At 43.0% G+C, this 16,588-nt stretch overlaps 1 protein-coding gene across 10 annotated transcripts in view; it reads right to left on the minus strand.

The window, feature by feature from the left end:
- Nucleotides 1-1,222: 1,222 nt before the first annotated feature.
- The window catches only part of foxp1b (forkhead box P1b), a 158,826-nt gene continuing 143,460 nt past the window's right edge, over nt 1,223-16,588 (minus strand). For 9 of the 10 annotated variants that reach the window (XM_035152767.2, XM_035152771.2, XM_035152763.2 and 6 more), the window contains 8 exons: nt 16,019-16,102; nt 11,753-11,957; nt 11,498-11,574; nt 10,741-10,842; nt 9,746-9,867; nt 8,841-8,910; nt 8,489-8,655; nt 1,223-5,896 (listed from right to left, as the gene is read on the minus strand). In XM_035152767.2, the coding sequence (XP_035008658.2) occupies nt 5,752-5,896; nt 8,489-8,655; nt 8,841-8,910; nt 9,746-9,867; nt 10,741-10,842; nt 11,498-11,574; nt 11,753-11,957; nt 16,019-16,102 (972 nt within the window). In that variant the 3' untranslated portion in view covers nt 1,223-5,751. Of the gene's footprint in view, nt 5,897-8,488; nt 8,656-8,840; nt 8,911-9,741; nt 9,868-10,740; nt 10,843-11,497; nt 11,575-11,752; nt 11,958-16,018; nt 16,103-16,588 lie in introns of those variants that run through there. The other variant, XM_047339398.1, reaches the window with a different exon arrangement.

Genomic DNA, 16,588 nt, shown 5'->3' on the forward strand with positions numbered 1-16,588 from the left:
TGGAGTTGAAAACGATAATTAATCACACGGACAAAAATGTCAGTGTGGAAGTTGTGTCATGTCGGTGTGGTGTGTTGGCGACAGAGAAATTCAGATTAATGTGTGGAGGGCCAGTATTGGCCGATCATGTCTCAGTGTCAATATATCTAAACTGTTCCCATAATATTTCATCCACCTTTATGGACCATAATAATATCATATGTTGCTTCCTCTCTCTAAGTTACTGTGCAGTTAATTTATGTGAATGCGTCTGTTAATGGCTGATTTTTTTCCCAACACAAACACTTTCCAGTGCGTTCCCTCTGACTCGCTGTCGTCTGATCCGGTTTGTGATCAGTGTCATGAAAACAACACAGATCCACACGGAGCCCGAGCATCCAGTGAAATACTGCCCACAGAGAGATTGCTTGTGATTTTATATTGTTTCCATTAAATCTTATCTTTCAAAGGCCTTAATTAATAATACACTTGACATTTATGTTTTCCAGCAATAAGCTCAGCAAGAAACGATTTATGTCGCCTAAAGCTTTTTAACAAATCAATGCAACTATTTGTAATTGCTTGTTTCACAAGATTAAAAGTGCTTAGACTTGATCTTTGTCTCCTGTTTAGTGGCCAACATGACCCGCGCCTCTGTCGTAAAAAACCCTGAGTCCTGGTCATCAGCATTAGCTCCCGTCACCAAATCCATATCGCTATTATTTCTGGAATTTTTAATGCTGTTACAATTTATAGCTTATCAAATGCAGTTACCTAAATTGCTGTTAGGAAAAGACAGTTTAACTGTCTCTTTTTAATTACAATATAATTTAATGCAGAGGCCGAGACGAGGGTCCTGCAGCAGATGACAAACACAGGTTCAACTAGTCTGCAGGTGGAGACAATGAGGAGAGAACTGCAAATGCAGCGTTAATCCATAAACATTGAAATATATCAGGCTATATTATTTTGTATCTGTGATAATTTGTTCTTTACATGATTTGATGCATTTACAGTTGATGACAGCAAAACAAATGAAAGCTTCATTTGCTAATAAGGCCTTATGGAACCCACAAAATCTCTCACATTTATAATTCAACTTTAGAGAACTACTGTGCCTAATTCTGTATCAAGTGTTCTTCTGTCAACACTGGAGAATGATCACATTTTTTGAAATAAAGAAATCGTGCAGCTCGGTGTTGCCACACCAGACCAAACAGATAACAAGGAGAGGCCGGAGGAATTCGTCTGAACAACCAGCATTTTATTGCATGTTTAGAATGCTCACGTCAGTCATCGCCACTGACTACAACAGAGTGGTCTGCATCAGACACACGAGGAATGATGAGGAGGTTACACACCGATGGAAATGATGAGCAATAATATTTCTCTATAAAAAAACAGAAACTACAGAGTACATCTTCAAAGAAGAAAAAGAAAGAAAGAGAAAGAAAGACAAGCTGCTGCTGCAGGATGAGAGCACCGTGACAGCTCCTCGGCTGCTACCCCCCATCTCTCCCTACCACCCCCTCCATGTGGAGAAAATAAAGAGTGTGATGTGAGAGAAGGAGAAAAGAGGAGGAGGGGGGACGGAATGACAGCAGGCTGGATGGTCGCTGATGGTTGAGACAATGGCGTGTTTTAGCTCGGGTGCCAACGTGTGATGTCCGGGTGTGGCCACCACGGCCTCAGTTTGCAGGACGTTAGACTCGGGAGCCTCCACCTCTGACCTGCCCGCTGTGCTTGCTCAATTAACAAAAAACAAAATATATATATATATTTATATATATATATATAAATAAAAACGTGTCTTTTACCTGGATGAGGAGACAGATGATGAGGAGAACACGTCTCTGATGAATGAAGGACATGAAATTTCTCAAACAACAAAGAAAAGGAAACAAAAGAAAGCATTTAACAATATTCTTTACATCTTGGCACTGCATATTTTTCTTCTGTTTCCTATTAATTTCATATAAAATATCATTAGATTGATACACCCTTATGTTATTACTGACCACTTAAAACATTACCCACCCACCCAACATCTCTGTGACCCTGGTATCAGTCATGCAAGATACCACCGTCTCGTAGAGGAAATATACCTGTGTGCCCTTTTTTCTCAGAGCAGTAATCTTTCCCATGGAGCCACAGAAGGCAGTGGTTGGACCATCAAAAGGAAGTATCAAAAAACAGCTTTAACACAAAGAGGGGGGAATTCTGTACAAAATGCTTCGGTCAATGATAACAGAGAAAAGTCTGTTTTTTATATTACAGTTTAAAATCCAAAATGGGGGATAATCTCCCCCCCGGCCTGCCCCTGCCCAGCTCACCCACATGTCTGCAAGGATGATGTGATTTTTTTTAATTTCTTTTTTTTTTTTTAAAGCAAGGATTACTAAGTAAAATACATTTGCAGCACAGTTTGCTATTCCAATACATACAGCAGTTTTTTTTTTCTCATAGCTTTTTCATAGTTAATACAAAGCAGTGGCGATAAAGCAAACATCATAACACAAATGTATTTCTTTATCTTAAACAAAAGAAAAGAGGGAGAGAGAGAAAAAGAGAGAGGAAAGGACAGGAGAGGAGAAGACAAAGGCTACAGTGACATGTATGTACAACCTAATATTGGAACGCCCTTAAAACAACCCATCAGAGGACAGACAGGATGAATGTGCCACACACAGCTGGATGATATTTCCACCAACAAAAGGCCTGAGGTTTGAATTGGTTTGGCAAAAAAAAGGATGAAACCTTTTAAGATAAACAAGCTCTAATTTCATTTTTCATTTTTTTCTCTTTTTATCATTTTTTTCTTTCTACAGTATCAGACTACACATGCAAGACATACGACTAAGTGCAACTGAGTGAAATGTTTGTTTATTTCTATTTATTTTCTCTCTCTCGATTAATTGAATCATTCCCTATAGGTTTGAAATGAGGTATGCGTACTAACGGCTTTTTCTCATGCTGTTATCTTTAGTAATGTCAGGCTACACATGCTGAGAATGTTCTAATCTACCAGCGCTGGTCCTCCTCTCTGAATACCAAACAAACCAGCCTGCATGATGACTGGGGGTGTTTGTGGATGAGCTCGGCCCGCGTTCTCACGATCCGAGCCCGGCTGTGACTGACCCATCCCACAGCTGCCTGGTATTAAATACATCTTCTGGAAACCACAGATTGCCCCTTTTTAGTTAATGAGCGGTGAACAAAAAAAAAAAAAGAGATAACAATAACTGCCATAAAGTACCTTGTACCCAGCTTATTAGTTGACAGGAGTGTTTTTTAATATAAAAAGTAATAAGTTGACAGAAACTAAACACAATCATAAAGTCTTCCCTCATAAAGACACTAAAACCCCTAAAAAGTGGCATACAATCATTTCAAAGGATACAAACATGTAAAGAAAGAAAAAGAAGAGAAACAACAAATCATCGTGTGGTCCAGTTGAAGTATAGAATCCATTTCACATTGTTCTCTGCAAAGCTTTTCCCATTTGCCAGTACATTTTTTTTTCAGCGTTATCTACAGTACATACCCTTTATGTTGCGCACAAATCTGTTCCTGACCAAGAAGCTCCCTTTTTCCACTCACTGGCCCAAAGACAAAAAAGTTTCCCTAATTTGGTCATCATCATGTATCAGACTGTCAGCACCTCCCGTTCAGATTTGGTCACTGCCAAACGCAGCTTGTCCTGTCCGGGACGCCCCCCTTTGGTTCTATTTTGTCCTTTTCTAATAAAAGTGAATGAGTTGGAGGAGCTTGGCCCTGGATTCAGTCTGCCACCGGCTCGACCACAGCCGCTGAGGTCGTCCAGCGGGAGAGAATGGAGGGGACATATTTGGCCTATCTGCTATTGCATGGAACACACAACATTGACTTTGTAGTTTATCTTTGGTAGTCACAGAACAAGATAATAAAACACATGAACAACAAAAAAAAAGCCAAATAAAACACAAAATGATAATAATAATACTAATAATAAATACAAATTTAAAAGTGGTTGATTGCAGTCTTGAAATTCATGGTCTCTTTAAAATTTGACTATCTATCAAAGCTGGAATTTTTGCTGCTGCATCATAAAACCACATGTGGAAATCACTCAGTTCAACGTGGACTAGAACTCATTGGCTTTTTTTTTTTGGGTGACACTGAACGTCGAGGTATCCACACTCTCTAACACGGCAGGTACTGTACGTCCGGGACCTTTCACGGTGGCTGTCAAATGCTGGAATGTGCAACGTTTTCGGTCTTATTGCGAGTCTCTGGGACTTTGTTCCCTTGAAGAAGAAGGAGAGAGGGGCATTTTGTCGCGTGTGCAATTACATTAACAATCACTAAAACCTTAAAAACGATCAGACCAAAGCGCAAGATACAAAATAAAACTACGTGGGAATTTATCTTCAAGCTCTGGATGAAATTACAGAGTGGAAAAAGCCAGACACAGTTTGATTAACAATGACAGTTGTGTTCTGAAATCACAATTAATTGGTCGAAATCTTTATCTCGCCGGTGCACACCTGACATTTTCATTTTACATAATAAAAAAAAAGACCCTGGAGCTTGTAAGTGATCAGAAATTGTGTTGCGGCTAAGCATGCTCTGTGGCGAGGGCTGTTTTAAAGTATAATTTCATAAGGATAAACCATAACCTGCATGATTTCTCTGTCATTCATTCGCATCTTAAATTAAGCTTCATTGATGCGTGGAGAGAGCCTTCATTATGAGTAGTGCATCGCCAATGGACTTCATGAGGAGGAAGAGGAAGAAGAGCGGGTGAGGGGTGGGCTACATGTCAGAGCGGTGACTTTTTTTTTTTTCATTTCCATGATGATTTTTGGAATAAATGACAGAAAAATACTGCTCGGTATCAGACATTCTGCTTCATGTGTGTGTGTTTAAAAAAGAACAAGGTGAAAAAGAAATCATAAACATTCATCATCAAGTGCGGACCACACAGAATCTCCACAGCATGGGCATGAGGTCTGATCAGTTTACAGAAACAAGAACAACAACAAAATAAAGATGCAACATCAATAACAGCATTGAATGATGAAAAAAAAACAAAAAAACATTACGTTGATATTTTAAAAACCTCTCACCCCCAACACAAAATACACCCGAATAAAAACAACATCCCTCCCACCCCAGATGGAATCAAACCAATGAGAAGTGTTGAAGGCAGTGACAATGAACAGAAGTCTGCACTCGCTCTCCCTCACACACACCTACGCACACGGTGTAAATTAAACGTCAGTCATTGTCTGTCTCTCTCTCCTCCGTTTGTGGTTGGATTTGTGTGTCTGACAGAGGGAGGGTGGGAGAGAGGGAGAAAGATTGTGTGGGGGGGGTAGGTGGGGGAGAGACGCATCCCCTCTCGCAGTCCGCGGAGCGCAGCGTGTCCTGGCTGCACGGCAAGGGTCTGGGTTGGAGCGCGAACATGTCACCCCCCCGTACCAAACAAGTCCATCCGACACATGGGTAGAAAGGAAGGTTTGCTTTTTTTAAGCTTTACTTAAATCAAAAGTAGAAAGGAATCAGAAAAAAGACGCCTCGTGTGGGCTGTATTCTGTGTTTTTGTTTGTGTGTGTGTTTTTGCTATGTATTGTAATGGCACTAAAAAGTTGACTTGGAGACATTTGAGAGCTGTCATCAGTGGCTGAGACTGCAGTTCAGTGTTTGTTATCTGCGGAGCGCTTCTGTCTCCCAGATGACCCAGACTGCCTCGGCCTCTGAGGCTGGGGAGGGGAGGGGGCTCTCTAGGCCTTACAGCATGTCATCGTGGCCCTGGTCGTCGTCATAATCTCTGTGGTGATCGAAATCCGGACTGTGATTGGCAGTCGTTACCAGGGAGAGGGGCCCTTCGTGGTCTTCGGGGTCCAGTGGTTCCTCCTTAACCCTGATGTGATGCCTGGAGGAAGAGAAGAAAGTAGACATGTAGCTCCAGTTCTTCTTAACTTTGTTACATACCCATTTTTTATCACACACGCCAAACACAAAGTGATACAGACCTGAGCTGATTCTGTTTATAAAGAAGGAAACAGGGGAACAAAAACAAATGTCTGGCTACGGTGAGACTGTGAGTGGGGGCCTCGGCGGTGCAGATGATAATTTCAGCTTTCTTTTGAGGTATTCCAATCCTGGCAAAGCTGCAGGCTTTTTATTTTCATGGCAACCGACAACAGGGTATTCACTTAGAATTGATAAATGAGGAAGATTAACAACGTGAGACGAGGAGAGAAGAGAATGGACTCTGCAGAGCGAGTGGGCTGCCGTTGTCAGCCTCCTGGTGGCTGTGGATCAGTGGCGCGCTGTGTGTTCCCCTTCCTGCTCGTTAACATGCACAACCTGCGAGGCGGGTCTCCAGAGGACGACCCCGAGCCGGCTTCTATCATTAATCAACTTCAAGCAAACACAGCGACCAGACACCGCCATACATGCTTTAAACTCTAGAATTAATGCGAATTTTCAACCAAGTGTCAATAAGGGAAGAAAAGCGCTGGCAGGAGAGGCGCTAGGAGAGCGGCGGCGGCGCACACGGCACAACACTGTGATAAGAAACAGAGCCCTTATGAGAATAATAACGCTGTCACTTGTAAACAAGGCAAAAACATGAGCCCCCCCTCCCCTCCCATCTTACAGCCTGGGCAAAAGAGCCACTAAAGAGATGAGATCTGCCAAATTTCTCATTACAGAAACAGAGCAGGAATAAAGCATACGGGGAGAGGAGGCCTGGCTGTGGCTGAGAGGAGGAGAGGAAAAAAAATACATTACGAGCAGCTGCAGGGGACTCACCGCTCTAACCTGCGGTGCCAGGCTGCCGTAGCGGAGGTAGAGCGGTGTCAGGATGAGGCACCGGGCTCATTTACTACAACAACAAGGGCGAACTGGCACATTCTTCATCACCAAAGCCCACATTTGATTTATTCACGCCGGGACGTCTCATGTAATTTGCAACTGTTGTGATGGAGACGCTCGTATGCTAATGAGCTGACATATTGTGGCGTAAATTATAAAAAGAGGGGAAAAGTAAAGTCAGCTTTTCTATCATTTTCACATCAAAGTAACTCCACAAGTGCTGTTGCCTCAGGTCTCACTCTGTGGCTGCAGGGCAGACATGAAATTGTTATTATTATGCTATTGAACTGCATGCTGATTCTACACTTTGCTTATAATTAGCCTTCTCTGGATACCTGGCTCTCTGGTTTGGGAGAAGCGCTCTGGGTTTTTCTTTGCAGTGTTAAAAAGCTGTGTCCTGTCCACCAGCAGCACACAGGCACATGTGGACAACACATGTTCCTCAGTTAACACAGTGGTGTTGAACTTGTACGAGCCAAAGCACCACAGAAGAAGAAGAGGGATGTGTGAGGAGACTTCCAGAGACGCTGCTACTGTATGTAACACTCAACGCTCAATCCGAGGGCATGAAACAACGGGTATGTTTTGTTAATAAGAGAATAAAGTTCTTTAAAAAAGCAAAAGAAAACAGTTTGAACTCATTTTGTACTTGCGTAAAGCTTATAGACATAATTATGGAGAAAGAGTTGGTGAGCTCTATCAGCCTAAAGATAGAAGCAGAGGGGCAGAGGGAGAAGCAGGCTGCCTTTAGGCCAGCACACCCATCCTGTCTCTGCCTTTCCTGTTCCACAGCCACGCTCAGAGCTATGTTCACAGTGATTAGGGATGGCACTTTTCCTCCATTTGGCCAGGAGCTCATTACTGCACCTTTTTCTGTTTTCAGGCAGAATTTCCCCCAAGCTCAGACGTTTTTCAGGAGGCCATCCCCGAGTCTACACATCGGTGGTCTGCCCCCACATCTGGAAACGATGCAGCGTGTGCTGTATTATTTTAGGCTTCAAACAACTTAGCAGACACTCCTATACAACAAGTGAACGGGGAGCTGCGGTTTCCAGGCCGACCGCAACTTTCCTACATGAGAATCTTGGATGATGTCCTCCAGACTAATTATGCTTTTGTGTTGCTTTTCTTTCAGCAGCTCAGAGGCGTTTCTGAATGTGTTGGGGCTCATGTTGCACCGCGTCCGAGCCAACAGCTCCGTCGCTCTGCGTTCTGGCATTTTATAAATATTTTAACAAATTGGAATGTTGATTATGGCGAGACTGACACAGACAGCAGGACACATAAAGGAGAGTTCATAAACTCGCTGTTAGAATAACAGAGGGGCTCCTGCCTGGTGATGGAAGCTTCGAAGAGGTGGAGTTTCCCTTTCTGCACGGAGGCCAGCCACAGTTCTGGCCATGACCCTTCACACCACTCCAATATCATCCCTCGTCAATTTATTTATTGTCCTCTCCGGCATTGTTTGTCTTTCATCTGATGCCATGTATTAGGTAATTTTAGTGCCTTTTGGGTGGGCACTGCAAAGATTTTCTGTCAACATCTATTTAGAGTGTTATGTCTCAGGGAAGTTGAAACTCTTTCTCTTTTATTCTCTTTTCTTACACGAACTGTGTTGGTGATAGAAAGCGTGTGTACCACTCACATAGCTGGCAGGGGCGAGCGTCCTGGGCTGCTGTCACTGCCGTTGCTGTTTCCATGGTCCATCGCTCCATTCATCTCCTCGCGGATGGCGTTGGCCAGGGAGTTGAGGGTAGGACTTCCAATGGAAGCAGTAGTGTATAGAGGTATGTTGTTTTCTGCCATTGAAGCCTGAAAAGCAAAGCCCGAAGCATTAAATGTGAAAAGGAAGAGAGCTGTCAGCACTTCCTCAGTCGCTCATCACTCTTCTCATACCAGCACATTCCCTAAAAACAAAGACTGGGACACTGGGCACATAAGACGAGAGATTTTAATGAATTTTTCTGACTGAGGATGAATTCACATTAGATTTTTACCTGGAAGGCAGCAGAGAGGGTCGGACCATAGCCCAGGCTGGTCTGAATGTTTTTCACTAAGGATGGACTTCTGCAAAGAGATGAAATCAAATTACAGCCACAGACTTGTGTCTCACCCAGCATGCATTGCTCAGCTACAGTATCTTATTACATAAAAATAAATCAATGCTCTTTGTATAAGAGCTAACTACATTTACAGTTGTAGTGATATTAAAGCCATAGTTGTGAGGTGTTCAGTCACTTGACGACATCACACAACTATCACCATTTTACATTGCATGGGAAGAAGTTGATCTTATGAAAGCATGATGGATGGCAAGCTTAACACAAAAAGCATGATGACAACACAGTGGATGGGGGCATGCAGGTGGGGCGGGGGGCCTCTGGAGTTTGGAGGCGGAAGTGCTTACTGTACGAGCAGCTCGTCAAAGTTCTCGTCAGCGGTGTATTTCCGAGGGCGGCCTCGCTGTATGTGGCGGCCGCGCTTAAACTCCTCATCATCAACGGTCCAAAAGGACCCAAACTCATCCTCTACTCTCACAAAGCACTTATGCAGGGATAGGTTGGTGCGAATGGCACCCTGGAAAAGCAAAGCAGCAGCAGGGAAGGGGGAGGCAGGGGAGCCGGATGCAGATGCAGTGATCGACAGGACAGACAGAGGACGCACACACACGGACAAACAGACGACACAGGGAGGAGGGGAGAGCGTGAGGATCAAAATGAAAATAAGCCATTGTGGGTTATGAGCCATCACCAAAAGGCTTCTGAAAAGCATGAAGGGGAGGCACCCAAAGCAAGCAGGGACTTTGGACGTTACGGCACACAGACAATGAGATGGAGCAGCAGCAGCCTCTTCAGTCAGCAGTGAGACAGATGCTAGTCGGCGCTAGAGAGGCTGAACCTACCCACTGATCTTTTGAGGCCGTCTCTTTTGGAACTCTATTTCGTCGACTGTCCACACAGCCCCTTTTACGTTTTCTACTCGCACAAAACACTTGTGAAGACTAAGATTATGCCGGACTGCATTCTTCAGTTGGTGTGAAGAAAAAAAGAGAAAGAAGGTTGCTATCAGAACAGTATACATGCCTGTATGGGAACAAAATGTCAAACACAGTCTCTGGAAGAAACCTGAATTTAAAACAAATAACACAGAATGCTATTGGCATTAAATGATCCTTGAGTTTCAAATGACTTTAACACATAAATATTTCTTGGTCTCCATGGCAATATATTTACTGACATTTTTATTATTCCCACTCAGAAAAAAATTTACAGTGTGAGATGCTGAAACTTAACCTTAAATTTTCAATATTTGACTCAAAAAAAGTTCTGGTTGAGTCGGTATTTCCCTTCATTATGTGTAAAAATAAATATGAAAAATTTAATTCAGCATCGAGATCCAAATCCGTTTTGGCAAAGTAGAAAGTAGGCCTGCACGTATCATCCCCTTATGCATGTTTATATTATTTTATGTTATACTGTAAGTGTGTGTGTGTGTGTGTTTGTGGTCTGATAGAAAGCAGAGTGTTCTCATGTGAAGTGTCAGGGACTCAGCCAGGAGTCCCTGGCAGAGCACTGCGATGTTTAACTCATGCCACCCACCAACAGAACATCCCCACATTTTACAGGCTGTTAGTTTTTTCTTTCATTTTCTTCTTCTCTCTTTCTTTTTTTTGTGCAAGAATGCACATATTGCTCTCCTTCGTGTTTCAATGTGCTCCATATGTTTGTTTAAAGGGCGGTTCATTTGGACAGGATAAGACAGGATTGTTATGTATTTGTGCAAAGGTTCATTTCTGAAGGTATTACAGCAGGCTATCATTTAATTATCTCTAACATCAACACAATGTCTCCTTCTCTGGGTTAGGTTTGAAAAAGAAGAGGGAACAGCAAGAGTTACCTTCCACGTCGCTGCGTTGCGTCTAAAATATGCAAACATTCGTGTGAACCAGTTGTAGATTTCGTTTAGTGTTAGCTGCTTTTCTGGAGACTCCAGGATTGCCTGGATGAGGAACAGTGACAGAAACAAACATTTACAATTTTGCTCCCATCACAAAATGATCAATAATTCAGGAGAAGCGTGCAGGTTTGTTTGTTCTCTTGAGGAAAAACACAGACAACACTTGAGTAAACTGTCTCCGCTGTCTCTCTGTTTAAGAGTGTTCTGAACTTTTTAGTCAAAACGGCACATTTAAATATATTTTCCTTTTTGTGGGTGTAAATGAAGGGCGAGCAGAAAACATATCTCGGGCAGATTACAAGGCAGCAATTACGGCCGGCTCAGATTAATTCCTGAGATGCCAGATTACTGAGGCCGAGCCATAATTGACTGGCCATCTTAAAACAGGTTCATCCCTACTGTTGTGTGAAATGAATTTGGTGATAATCACGGACACTGAAACGCTTAATCGAATGCAATTGTCGTATCTGAGTGTTTTTTTGAATCCCGCATGTATTCTTTCACTCATTTGAAGATGGTTAATCATCTCTTCTGTTTAAATTGTGTTCAAAGTGTAAGAAGAAGCGAACAGAGAAACAAGTTAAACCGAAGCAGTTTGCGACCTTGTGAACAGCTGCTGTATTTCTGCAGGCTGCAGGATGTTAAATGTTCTTACTTTATAAATTATACCGATTAAAAGATCAAGCTAAGTTCTTACCTGTCTTATTAGCGAGGCGTACGTGAACGGCGGTCTTACTTCTGCGTTCATGTAAAACTCTTTGTTCTGAATGATATCTGTGTAAAGGGAACAAACTGTGTCAACAGAAACATCCAATCAGAAGCTGATAAACACAAATTATAGCAACATTTCATGGGTGTGTGTGTTTGTGTGTGTACACTTGGTTATGTGGTTATTAAGCAGGACTGATGAGTGTGCTGTTCCATGTGTGTATTTGTGTACATCCCACAGTACCTGGAGAGATGGGCATGTTGTACTTTTCCGAGTAGCGCCGTCGCATGGGGCCCATGCTGTGGAGGCTGTTGGCTGTGATGACTGAGTGGGTCTGGGATAGGGGTGTGAGGGGTGTTGTGGGTGTGGTCGGGGTCTGGGGCAGGCTCAGAGGAGGGGAGGCCGCAGGGGCCGACTTGGACAACGTGATGCTGGACACAAGGTTGAGCTGAGGAGAGAAAGTGAGACCAAACAAACAGAGGAACACAAACAGACAGCAGCTCAGTTAGTCCTCTAATTACTCCCATGTCTCAGACAGCTCATTGACTATGCATATCTCCTCTCTAATTGCAGGCAGGACCTGAGATGATCCATGAACGTTTGCTCAGTGTTTGGAAAACAACCCTGGAGCCCCACTTTCACTCTCCACCTCCTCCATTCTCCACACTCAGCTCTCTCCTCCCTCCCTCTCCCTTGCTGCCACGTCAGGCCCGCTCCCAGCTTTCTGTTTCACCGCCTTTGTTTAATCTTTTGTCCCGTTTGGACAACACCCCTTCCACCCCGTCCTCCCACTGTGGCTCTGCAGCACGTTAACCAGTGAGGGCTGAGTGGCGAAGGGAAGACGGGGCGACCCAAACCGCTCTGAAAAATGACAGTGAGATTCTCTCCTACCCCTGAGCCGCCCTGCTAATAAGGCATCCAGAAGAAGACGCCAATCTGGGCTAATTACAAGCTGAAATTTTATAATGAGGAGTCTAATTAGGAGCTGTTTACAGAGGTGATCTGATGATTAACTACTGTATCTGATTGACCTCCATCATCAGGGCCACAGCGGCCATGGTAAAGATGGCCTCGTAGTATTCCCATGGACAGCCCTATGTAGAGAATATTTGGTTTTAACACTTAGGCCTGCGTGTGAGGATGGGATGGGCGGGCTGAGGAGAAGGAGGGATTTAAGTAATAATGGCTACAAGGTAAACTAATTATGGCAAGTGCTCCAAAGGTACAGCATGGCTTCCAGCAGCTGTGGCGGCTCGGAGCCAAGTGCCAAGCCTCCGTACTGAAGCAGCAGTCAAGTGGAAAATTTTCGCCTGACCCCCTGCTCCAGCTATTAATTGGCAGGAAAACTAATGACACATATACATATTCCCGCAAAATTGTTCTAATTGCTAATTTGCTGAAGGAAGGCAGTTTTCAAATTAAACATGACTCCAGACTGTGAGAAAAAGAAAAAACAAGAATACCCAAAGAGGAGTATAGAGAGAGGGAGGACAGTGTAGCACTCTCTCATCTTTGACATCAAGTGTTGATTACGAGGGATCAGATGTCTAATTTCTGCTGATGATGGTGGGGAGGTAATGGTCGTTTTTAACACCTGACTCTACATAAAAAATGCAGAACCCATTCATTACTAATCACATTATTAGCACTAATCACCAACAGGTCTCACAGAGATGTCAGAAATATAAGACTGAAAATCCCTAGAATTGACATGGCACTGTCATTACTATATTTCCTTCTTTGAGTTTATTTAAAACATATTTTTATTTAATAAAAACAGACATTTCCTAATAGTCATCGTGACATTTGTGTTTTCTAACTCTCCCTTTTTAAACAGACGTGTGTTCAAGTCCTCACAATGTCCGTTTATGTTTCGGAGGATGAACTCTGCCTTTTTGGCACCGTCTGCCCAAATAATTTGGATTATTGCTGGGATGCACAAACGCAAACTACATCCTCACCAACAGTAGCCGAAGACGTGTTATTCTGAATCACGAGCAAAATAAATCACACTTTGCTTTTGCGTGTTTCTGACACAATGCTATCAATAGAATGGGGCTGCGGTGTTGACTTCTCTTCCTGTGGATTAGCAGGCTTTGTTTCATGTTTCATCCATATTCCCTGGCCATAAACACAGAGAGGCTTCAACAATAGGCCAGACAGGCTGGTAATAGCCTTGCCTTTGTCTGCTTCACCATTTGGGCTCACTCCAGTGCCTAGACAAAATGAGACTTCAGACTGAAATTAATTAAATGGTAATTGGTGATCTAATTATACTGGCTTTGACTCGGCAAGCTGCTAAAGAAAATAAACAAAAAGTCCCCCCTTAATTATGTATGGCGTAAAAGGTCAGATTTCTGACAAGAATGCTTAGTGACACCGAGCGCAGACACCCACCCACACACACACAGGCAAATACAAACACACACACACACACACACACACACACACACACACACACACACACACACACACACACACACACACACACACACACACACACACACACACACACACACACACACACACACACACACACACACACACACACACACACAGACACAGACACGTACTGCTAATGTGGCACCTTTTGTTTTGATCTCCACCCACTGCCCCCATCCACCTCAGAAGAATAAAATGAATCCTATTCATTTGACGCTGGGCATGCACAGTATCAGTTTGTTTGTCTTTAATTATAACTAAATGTAAACCAGCAAATTCGTTTGAGCTCCTTTGCTTTGACAGCTGGCTACTTAAACATGCCTTTATTATATGCAACAGCAGAGAAGCAGAGCTAGCAATTACTGCAGGAACACAGTTGTTTCTTCTCCTTCCTGTCAGAGCATAGAGCACTTTCTTTCTGCAGCTACTCAGAAGAGGGTTTTGTTGGTGGCCACCTCCAGTGCCACAATCTCACTAAAGCCGCGTTGGGGCCGTTGGCTTGACCTGTGAAAGTCTACCACTCACCCAGCTGAAGCCAGACATATTTATCATTTCATAGCAGCTCCCAGCAGGCAAAGCGGCGCTGGAGAAAAGGGAGTCTATTTATTTGAATAAAAATCCCAGCTCGCCCCCTTGAGAGTGCTAATGCTGTGCTCTGACACAGCCATTCTCACAGGCCCCGGGGAGAGAGGAGAGGTAGCGAACTCAAGATGCTATCTGCCGCCCCTACCACTTTTCATATACAAATGTCCCTGTGTCAGAGCCCTCGTTTTGCACTCTAATCTACACCATCAGTGTGTGTGACACAGGCGCAGCTTTAACAGACAGCCTATTGTCGCTCGACATCTCCAGGCGCTTTATGTTGACTGGCTGCGCTGTGTAGAGCGCACACGCAGCCTCCGCACGTCAATAGCCTTCTCTCTGGGTGTAAATAAATGATCCAAGCTGCACAGTGTTCAGAGACAGGACTCCTGCATGCTCAGTGTATTGTGCATGTGCGTGATTTCAGATTCACTCCCTGCAGTAAAATGATCTTTACACATTTGGCTCTGAGAAGGAACTGTCACACAGACTGAAATATGGTGCAGAGGCCCCTTCTTAAACATGACAAAATAGCGCAGACACTTAAATGCCATATGTTAAGCCCTTGCTCCTATAGGAAAGGGATTAAGCAGTGAGCTTTATGGCATGGTATATATTAAGAGTGATAAGCATGATGCTTGGAATATGTCATAAAGATAATAAATTGATTTGCTGTTACATTTATTAAAGATTTATTTGTTCACTTCAGGTATATTCCAGTGAATCACCAGAATGCAGCATATAATACAGACTTTTTTTCACAACCTGCAAGATTTTTTTAAAATTACATTTGTTCACTGTCCAAAATGTTTGCAATACAATCAGAAATTTGGGTCTTAACTCTAATGCCAAACGTATATATAAATAAAAAGTTAAAACTGAAAATCTTAAACTAAAGTGAAAAATGCTGTTGGTATTTTTCTTTTTTACTTTGACCCTTAGAATAGCTCCTTCTGAAGTAGAGCTGATTTAATTCCTGGCAACGTTTACAGATGAGGATTGAAATGTCTCCTGGGAAAATTAGCAGGTGCTACTTCCACCTATAGTATGTTTTATTTAATATCAGTAAGCAATTTCTATCTACATCAGTCTTTCATACTGTCTGACAGGAACATATATTGCTATTAAAACCACTACAAAGAGTAAAACATTGCATTATTTTATAAAATATAATACCTGCTATCTAATATTATCATTTCTATTTTCCAGTGCTCTCTCATCCCTCAGACTCTTGTTCTCTGAGGCTGACGAGGGGGCTGTTACACAGTGTGCATTCAGTTCATCACAGACACCAAATTGAATCTCGGATGTCAGCAGATGTGGTCCAAACAATATTTACTGCCTCCCTCCAGAGAACAGCTGTTTTTATTTAGCAGATAAATAAGAAGATGGAGGAAGGGATTAATGAATACATGTGTGCCAATTAAGACAAACAAAAGGATGGGGGAGGGAGACAGAGAGACGTATGACAGGGTTGCTGCTCACCGGCTGTGGGGTGGCTTTGGGCTCCGTGGACTTGACATGAAGGTGCGTCATCATCGCTTGCAGACGCTCTTTGTCTTTCGATAGCTGTAATGAAGAAAGAGAACAAGTTAAGTTTTTAATAAATTCAACATTTTTATTTTTACACTTAATTCATTCCATACATCCCTTTGCAGAGATGAATCTTTCTCAGTGAGTGGGTTTGAACAAATTGATATTTTTGCTCTTGGGACCGTCTAATTATTTGTTTCTAAAAGGGGTTTTGGATCTATCGAACTACTGTTTCCAATTGAAAGTTAAAGTATGTGGCGTCTCATTGCCAATAACAAGCCCAGACCCTTTCTACCTGTCTGAAACTCTGCGCCGTGTTAGCTGCCAGCTTAAATTATGGTGATAGGCTGCATGCAGAGGAAGTCTGTCTCTGATAAACCTTCGCTCTGTCCCCCTGGATAATACAGCATCAGAGCAAAAATAACAGGACGTTGGTGTGGTGTAATGTTTGAGAAACTCTACTCTCACTGTTTAAGGTTAACATTCTGTAAACCACAACTGCTTTAGAGTCATTATCAGTCA

Source organism: Hippoglossus stenolepis, chromosome 3, assembly GCF_022539355.2.
Source record: "Hippoglossus stenolepis isolate QCI-W04-F060 chromosome 3, HSTE1.2, whole genome shotgun sequence".
NCBI classification, from domain to species: Eukaryota; Metazoa; Chordata; class Actinopteri; order Pleuronectiformes; family Pleuronectidae; genus Hippoglossus; species Hippoglossus stenolepis.